At 27.9% G+C, this 10,185-nt stretch overlaps 1 protein-coding gene across 1 annotated transcript; it reads right to left on the reverse strand.

Annotated features, from left to right (window-relative positions):
• Positions 1–4,582: 4,582 nt before the first annotated feature.
• LOC108472888 (uncharacterized) lies at positions 4,583–5,560 on the reverse strand. The gene has a single exon (XM_017774447.2). It carries the CDS (start codon positions 4,992–4,994, stop codon positions 4,683–4,685), a length of 312 nt encoding a protein of 103 aa, XP_017629936.1. The 5' UTR covers positions 4,995–5,560; the 3' UTR covers positions 4,583–4,682.
• Between the last annotated feature and the right edge of the window lie 4,625 nt (positions 5,561–10,185).

A 10,185-nucleotide genomic window follows, 5' to 3' on the forward strand; every position in this document is an offset into this window, starting at 1 on the left:
AATTCAACTTTTAAATATATTTTTTAACTTCATTTATTATTTAGCAAAAACAAAAATAATGAATTAGAATCGAGGACGTGGTAAAAGATAATTGGTATATGAGAAAGTATAAAATGTGTACGTTATATAACTGATTCGATAAAAATTCACGTTAGGCTGGAGCATCCCAGCTTTAAATTTTGCTAATGACAAGACACACACTAAATTTTAAATTAAAAAAACATTTATATAAAGTGTACAAGCCCAATTTTGGGCCCAAATAAACATAACCCAACTACCGAATTAAAACCCAATTAAAACCCAATACAAACCCCAAACCCTTAGCCCAAAACACTAACCCAACCCAAAGAAAATCAGAAAAAGAAAACCCTAATCCCACTTAGCCTCACCTAGGACCCTCTGGCCGTCTGCCACCTCCTGCCTGTTGCAGCCACCGCCCAAAGCTGTACCTGCAAGCATTAACGAGACAAGACAGAAAGCAAGAAGCAAGTTGTAGAAAAAAATGCCTATAAAAGGCCAAATCAAAAAACCATTGTACATTGGGCATTTTTGAAATGAAAACAACACTAGATTTTAAGCATAAACCCTAGCAATATCAAATAGCAAAAAGTAGTCCAAACCGAGGAGCCAAGTTTAACAACCTAAGGTGATTGTTTTTATTTTTTTCTGTTTTATTTTAGTTTTTTTTTTTGAATACATCGACAGACATTAATACATATATATTATAGATACATATAAAACATATATAAAAAACAAAAAAAAAATATATAAAAAAAGCACCTTTTTGGAATTCCGCGGTGGCCGGCTACGGCGGACGCCGGCTACCGACGCCGGAGTCCTGGCCGGATACTGGAGAGCAGGAGAGAAGTTGAGAGAACCTCCCTCTGTTTTTGGTTTTTTGAAATGAAAAGGTAAAAATGAAATTTTTGTTAAAAAAAATAACTTTTATACCTTATATAAAACGGCGCCGTTTTGGGCCAATGCGCAGACGCTAAAACGGCGCCGTTTAGGCCATGACCCCTACGACCCGACCCGGCTGAGGGAGATCCGCGTGTTTTCTATCTGATGGGCTATTTACGCCTGCGGTCCTTCCACATTTTTGATTCTTTTAATTTAGTCTCTTTGTCTACTATTCTATTTTATAAATTTGACCCATAAATTTGTTGAGCTTTCCAACTGAATCCCTGACCCATCAGCTCGCTGGAATACGGACACGTGTCCAGATATTGGTTTTTTTGCTCGATTGGTCTTCAAACCTCGTGCGAATTTTCATTTTTAACCCCGTATTTTTATTCTGTTTCAGTTTTCATCTCTAATTTCATTTTTATTTCAATTTAACCCCTAATCAATTTGATTTTAATTCTCCTTTCTTATCTTTATTCACTTATTTATTTTATTAGTTCATTATTTTCATTAAGTCATTTAATTGTTACTTTTTTCTCACTTAATACTTATATATATATGTTATATAATGTTACTATTAGTTTAATATTATTGTTTTATTAACTAATTTGTATGATTATATATTCATCTAATGTATATACATTATACTCCATATTATGCATATATGTATTAGTATTATTACGTATATTTATTTTTTAACATTATGTATATTTTACGTATATTATGTATACATTTTAATATAGTATGTGTATATTTTATTTTGTATATTACGTATATATTGTGTATAAGCTTTTAATACTATTATTTTTATTCGATCTTTATTTTCTTATACACATATTTATTTGATATTATTAATTGTATTTTCTTTCTCTTTTCCATTTTATATTATTATTATCATTTCTAATATACACGCGTGTCGTATATTCTTTTACATCTATTATGTATATATATATCGTATTTTATCATTTTAATTTAATATTTAATATATTTGCTTTTCATATTGCTATATTTCTTATTACTTCTATTATTACGTGTGTTTCGTTATCATCGTCATTTTATTTTGTCATCTTTTTATATTTATTTATTAATTTACTTGCGTATTCGATCATTTCATTTTCCTCATGCGCTTGTTTACTAGCCTTGTTATTATTTCACCTTTCATAATTGCTCGTATTATTACTGTCACACTTATTTTTACGCATTAGCATCATGGTTTGCTTTTATATCGCATCATGCTTTTTATTCGATACCATAAAATAATTCTTTCATAAAAAATGAGATTCCGTATTTGGTAATTCGAGACAATCGTGCCCTAACTTACTGGGTTTCGATTTTTCTCATTTAACCTAAATAACGGAATACTCTTTTAAATCACTATACGAGTTTTGAAAAATGCTTATTCTCGAAGATGCGAAGTGTTGTGCCCTAACTTACCGGGTATGACATTTTGTCATCTCGAAATAAGAATTTGTTTTGAAATAAATGCAATATTCGATGTTTGAGAATTTGAGAAAACGTGCCCTAACTTACTGGGTTTCGATTTCTCTCGTTTACTCTAAATAATCGGATACCCTTTTAATAAAATACACAGATTTTATAAAAGGCAAGCTCGCTCTCGAAAATTCAAGATGTCGTGTCCTAACTCACTAGATGTGACATTTCATATTTTGAGACGAGAAGGTCTTTAATATTTGAGCATTTTCTTTACAAAGAGGGATCGTATTTCAAAAGTCTTCCAAGTTTTCAATCTTCGACACTAAGACACTAATTAATCAACTAGGTACCAATTTTGGGCGTATCGAGGGTGCTAATCCTTCCTCATGCGTAACCGATTCCCGGACTCATTTTCTGATTTTTGTAGACCAAAAATTATCATTTTAGTAAATCTTAACTTTTATTAAAATGATTAATTTAAGGTGATCCGATCACACCTCATCAAAAAAGATTGGTGGCGACTCCCGTTCTTTCATTTTCGAAATCTAAGTCGATTCCCATTTTTCAAAAAAATGGTTACGACATAACGCTTATTAAAAAATGGAGTTATAAGTACAGTTATAAACAATTTATCAATAAATTTTATGAAATAATATTTGGTGCACTATAAGTATAGTTTTTAGACTTCGTAAGTAAGATTGGAGGTTGATAAGCATTCTATAAGGGTATAATAAAATATTAAAAAATAAATATCTAAAAGAGACATGTGATAATTTTTAAGGCAACTTATAGAATAAAAAAATACACAGCTAGTATACTAAATACTAATCCAAATTTTATTTAGAGTCGATCATTAGTTATTTTATTTTTAGTTGTTTAATTCAAACATTTTATATGAAAATACTAAAATTGAAAATACTAGGATAAATCTTAAAATTATATATGAATTTTGATTTAATGTGTAATTGTATATATAAACTTTAATTTGGTGAAATTATACACGTGAAACTCTAATTGTAGTTCAAATATATATTTGAAACTCTAATTTTCATATAATCACACTTGAAACTCTAATTGTAGTTAATATATATTTTAAAAATAAAATATATTAATATTTTTTTCAAATTTAAAATTTCACTTTCAATCTTTTAACAAATAAACTATATATGTTAAATGATTATAAAATTAATTCTAAATACAAAACATATATAGACTTTTAAGCCCATGATGGAAGTGTTGTTCTAATACATACTGTTTGACTCTGAGTTGTGATTATCTATTCAAAACGTCTTATAAATTTTTTAAAAAGTAAATAAAATATAATTAATAACTTTTATGTAGTATTTTCTAAATACATATTTTTATATAAAACTTTTAAGTTATTTTTATTATTTTAAATATAAAAATATTTTTATACCATAAACAATTGAAATTAATTATAAGTTAAAATAAAAGCAGTACTCGGTTCAGGTTGAGTAATTGTAAATTTTAGCTTGTATTTTATAAATTGTCCAAATATTTCGATTTAGGTCAATTTTCGTTTTTCAATTTTTTTTAATTAATTCTATATGGTGGGAGTTTTTATCTCTCGACCCTATTGAGACTCGAGTCCATATAAAAACAACAAGTTCACATAATGGTAGTATTTTTACCTATTAATACCTTATAAGCTATAGGGCAAGGGTTTGAGTCCAACATGGTTTGCCTTATTAGGCACTTGAGGTGCTCCTACCACCATTTCAAAAATGCCATTTTAGGTAATTAAGCTTTCGGAAGAGTCAAGAGACAAAATCCTTCATCAAAGACAATATTTATTGGTTGAGAAGTTTGTCGGCTCTTAACGAATAATACTTTACAAATTTTTATTTGACTCCTTCAATAATAATAATAATAATAATAATAATAATAATATATACAATGTGATATAAAAAAAACAAACAATTTGAAAATTTTCAGTAGAATTTATACATCCTTTTAACATTTTCTGTTTGTATCACTAATTATTTACTCGTTGCAAGGATACCGGGCAGTGGATAGCCGTATGAAGAAATTGAAAACCACAAATCACCCTTCATCACTCCATTCAAGCTTTTTTTTCCCTTAAGTTTCTGGGAGATTTTACTATTCCACCATAAAAACAAGTATTTGAAGATATTTTTTTGTACATCTTTTTTTTTTTTTTGTAATTTCTGGAAACAAATCCTTGTTCTTAAAGAAAAAAATTAAGAGAAAATGGGAAGCAGAGTAAATTAATGAAAGCAATAATTAATAGCCCAATAAACCAAAGAAAACAAATCTATGATTTAGTACTTACATTACATCCTTGTCTAGTTTTTTTGGTTTGATTACATCAAGATTGCATACCGCATACTATCTCTGACCATAAAATGATTCATCTCTGATATTTGAGCAAAGTCAGTGGACACCCAAACTCCATCAGCCCCATGTCCATTAACATGTGGCTGAGAGAAGCAAGACACCAAAGAGAAAGGAGCTCTAACAACGCTGCCAATCCCAGAAATACCACGAGACGTGTCACCACCTCCATTAACATCATTATTGTTATTCCCTCCTCCATACATGCTTTCATCCGCTACTCGAGGACTTTTCTTCATGTTCCGCAGATTTCGTCGCAAAACCACGAGCATACGCCACATTTTTCTTTTTGCCTTGTTTCGATGTTTCTGGGAATGGTAATATGAGCTTCGGTCAATTTAAGGAATTTTTTAGATTCTTGAATTTGGGGTAGGAGCTAGGAATTTAAATTGAAGACCACTTTTTTTTTTTTGTAAATTAGAGATTTTTTATAATGGCTAAGGTAGTGGTGGTGGCGTTAGTGCTAGTGTTTATCACCAAAGGGTTTTGTTGGGTTCCTTTTTAAAGGGGCCAGTTTTTTTCTATATTTGTGGGGTCTGGTTAAGGCCAACATGCCGACAAGCTTGCCTGCATTGTATACAAAGCTTTCTATTCAGAAATTCTTCTTCTTCTTCTTCTTCTTCTTCTTCATCTTTTATTATTGTTATTTTAAAAATGGATGGTAAAGGCAATGAAATTGTCCTTAAGGTTCCCTTTCGAGATCAACTAAGTACGTACGAATTCATTCATAGAAAAGAAAAAAAAAAACAAAAACCAAAGAGAGGTACCAAATGTATGATTATAGAGACAAAAAGTTCAGCCCAAGAAGATCTTTTATTCAATTGGTGTTGAGTTGTCCCAGTTATTGCCTAATGTTATCATATATATATATCATTAGAGTCATAACAATACCATTGGAGGAGTTTCTAAGATTCAACCCCTCAATAATTTGTCATAGATATTTGCATTTGCAGGATACATAGATATACATGTATGAAAATACATATCACAAGATTTGTTTGCAGAAAATATTCCTAAATTCTAAAATAGTGACACTAATGATAATGCATGGTTAATTAGACAAGGACTCTTTTATTTATGGGACCCAAAATTGGAGTCTATCTAAGGAGTAAGAATCAATTCCCTGTATTTACATCCCTTGATGGAGACCCATCACCCTTAGTTCCACTCATAGTGTTTCTCTTTCTTTCTTTTCATTCAATTTACCAGCAACTTGCATCTGCAATTATGCATAGTTGCATTATAATATGCATGGATATACCCAGAAAGAAACAAAACAAGACAAAATCAATCCAAAATGATGACCAGTACATGAATTTGGTTATGAAAACGAAATGGACTGTTGAACTCTAATAATGAAATAGTAGCCATGGCAATTAAGATTTGTCTCACTTGTTCAATGTGTATATGTACAATATATTTTTAAGAAATTTAAAATTATTGCACGGGTCAACTTTAGACATCATTTAATCATAAATATACTTGTTGTCACTTTCATGGCACCATGTGGTATTAGCCCACAGTTAGGAAAAAGAAAACAAAGGTTCAATGTAAATGGATGATTTTGTTTTCCTTGTCAATGTATTTAATTTGCTTTTCCTTTTAGTTCATGGGAATATTTAATTGAGAAAGTGATTGACCATAAAGCAATTCATTCTTTTTTGTTTTAATTGATATTAATTATTGACGCCAACTTTTATTTTTATTTTATTTTTAAATAAGCTCAATAATTAACCAGAAAAAAAAAACCCGTAAAAAAAAAAAAAAAAACCACCCGTGGTTTGCTGCACATTAGTTGGTGGATGGAGACTCATTTAACATATTGTAAAAAGCAGGAGGAAAATAACTTTGGAGTCTTTCACATTTTTTGTTATCTTCAATCCTCCAAATGGAGTTTTTTTTTTCCTCAATTACTTTTAATCTTATTTTTATGAATAACAAGAGTCACGCTTTGCCTCGGAATTTATACATATATATTATTTTATTATTTAAGTTATAAATATATTTCCAATTTCACTAAATTAATTTTAAATGATTATCAATATTAAATGATTCATTCATTCACTTTTTATTGTTATTAAATATAAATAAAAATAAAAATAAATGTTACATTTGGTAACATTATCATATCGTCTCTCCAATTTGCTAATTTTATACAACTATAAATAAAATATTTCATTACTTAAATTCTTGAAAATATATGAATTTATCAAATTATTTAAAAAAGGAAATTTAAATTTAAATTTAAATTTAAACAATAACTTTATATATAAAATGATAGTGAATTTGACTATGTATAATTTTATTGTTATGGGTAATTCAATTTCAGCAATGAATTCAAATATAAAATATATTGAATTAAAATCAAAACGATTTTGGATAATTTATATTATTTGATTCTCACGATAAATTAACCTCAAACAATAAATCTAATATTTGAATATGTAATATATATATACATCCTTAAAATAATAAATCGAATGTTATATATTTGATGATGGATTGGTATGTGATTTTATGTATTTAATATTTAATTAATTTTAAATATTATATTTTTAATTACATTAATTAACTTAAAATAATATTTTTATTTAAATTTTGAATATAATTATAATATATATTAATTTATCAATTCAATATTATAATAAAAATTTTCAAATTAATATATTTTCTACTTTAGATAATTAATGCAAAATAACATTATTAAAAAAATAGGTAATAATTAAAATGTTTAGAATTCTATTAAAGTAATAACTCTATTTTACATTAATGAAATTAACACAACTTTTTTTATACCAAAATTTTAACTAATAATTGTAATTTAAATTAAAATCATCACAACTTTTTTCCTATATTTTATGATTAGACTTATATTTAAGTTGTAACTCTATTTTAAAATTAGCAAATACTTTTTAACTAATAATTGTAAATTAAATTATAATATTTTGTAATGTGTAATAATTATCATAGCTTCTATTAAATTATAATTATTTTTAAATGATTAATCATCACAACTTCTATTTTATTTCAATTTTTTATTTTAAAATATGAATTTAGTAATATGATAAAAATAAATGCCATTTTATTAGTTCAATAGTTACTTCAAACTCGTACTTTTATATATATATATATATATATATATATATATATATATATATATATATATATATATATAGTATCGATTATAGATAGATAATAGGATAATGTAAATAAAAACATATATTGTCTAGCATTACCGTCTTAGGTATAAACTGTTTTATGCCAAGTTATGGTTTTGGTCATTTACTTTTATAATAGGGATAATGTAACTTTTGGCCCCTAAACTTAGGAAGTAGGTCCACATTGACCTCTGAACTTTTTTTATTCACTTTGACCTTTGAACTTGAAAATCATTATTCATTTAAGTCTATTTTGTTAATGACTGTGAAAAAAAAGGGATAATGTAACTTTTGGCCCTTAACTTGGCAAGTAGACTCACATTAGTCCCTAAACTTGACAATTAAGTTCACTTTGGTACTTGTACTTTTTTTTTTGTCTATTTTGAAATTGACAACTAGGTTTATTTTGATCCTTGAACTTGAAAAATCTAGAAGTTTGATGATGTGACACTATAAGATTATGCTGCATCATCACTTAAAAATACAAATTGTATAGATGATGATGTGGTACAATCTTAGAGTGTCATATTTAGTGTTTTAATAACCGAATCGATGATTGAACAGGTTAGACCACAAGTTCTCAATTTAACTAGTTTGATCGGTTTGACCACCAGACCAACAATAATTAAATAAATAATTAAAAATTCATAAAAATCTAAAAGTACAAGTAAAACATGTTATATATATATATATATATATATATATATATATATATATATATAAGATTTCTATGAATTTTTAATTTATTTAATTATTTTTGGTCCGACGATCGAACTAGTCAAACTAGTTGAATCGAGAACTGGTGTTCTAACTTGTTCAACCATGAGTTTGGTTATTAAAACACTGAATATGACACTTTGAGATTATACCACATCATCATCTAAAAGCTTTTTATTTTTCAAACTCAGAGTGCCACATTATCTAACTTTCAGAATCTTCAAGTTGAAGGATTAAAATGGACCTAGTTGTCAAGTTCAAAATAGACAAAAAAGAAGTATTGGTACCAAAGTGAATCTAATTGTCAAGTTTAGGGGCAAATTTGGACCCACTTGCCAAGCTCAGGGGCCAAAAGTTACATTATCCCCTTTTTTTCACGGTCATTAACAGAATGGGCTTAATGAATAACGATTTTCAAGTTCATGGGTCAAAGTGGATAAAAAAAATTTAGGGGCCAACGTTGACCTACTTGTCAAGTTCAGGGGACAAAATTTACGTTATCCCTTTATAATATCATTGGTTAGTACAAATAAGTAACACATTTGACGATTTCGATTAGAATGCTTATGAGGATTTTTTCATAAAAACACTAATTCAAACTCATCATGTTGAAATATATGTATTTTGTGTGTGTTAGAATGGTGTTTTAAGAAAAAAAAATCAAATTAACATTCTAGCCGAAATAGTTTCCGATATTAACTATTCAGACTAATTAATGACATTATAAAAATAATGGAATCAAGTTATACCAAATTAAAGTGCAGGAACTAAATCTTAAATTTGAACATAGTAGAGACACCAAGAATGAAAGTCAACCATTGTCTTATAATAACTAAAACTAGTTAGACTAAGTAATGACATTATAAAAGTAAGAGAATTGACATACGTAGGGACTAAATCTCAAATTTAAACATAACAAAGGCACCAAAATTAAAAATAAACCATTACCTTGTAATGACTAAAAAGAGACTGTATCACTACCTCCTCTAATGGGGATAGTTTTATATAAAAAATGTATTTGGAATTGGATTGATGGTTGAATTACTAAAACATCAATTCTTAATTCAACTGATTTAATTAGTTCGAGCAATTCAAAGTAAATAAATTATTAATTTTTTTAAAAATAAAAGAATTGTAAAAATTAATTCAATTTATTTTAAATTCAATTTAACTAATTTGTATCAATTCAAGAATCAACCAATTTTATACCTTTTATCATATCATCACGTCAACTAAATCTTAATTCAATTGATGCACCCACCGGCCGGTGATTCAAACAACAATGCTAGGTATAGATATCTCAAACCACGTACAACGTATTAATGATGAATTCGCCTAAACGACCATTTAGGTTTTGTATGTGTTTTTTCTCTTCCTCTCAGTTCATCTCCACGTATTATTTCATTTATTTAGAGGGATTTTGTGATAGTTGATATGAATAGGTGAATTTTCATCGAGATTTGCATTTGGATCAGTGACTTTAGTTTTGAATGCAGTGGCAGAGATCGACGCAACCAATTCCTCATTCCTCCAATCATCTTGGCATGCCTAGCCAGGACAAGGTCAAAACTCACAACCATATATACGATTCTTCTCA

This window comes from Gossypium arboreum, chromosome 11, assembly GCF_025698485.1.
Source record: "Gossypium arboreum isolate Shixiya-1 chromosome 11, ASM2569848v2, whole genome shotgun sequence".
Classification (NCBI taxonomy): Eukaryota; Viridiplantae; Streptophyta; class Magnoliopsida; order Malvales; family Malvaceae; genus Gossypium; species Gossypium arboreum.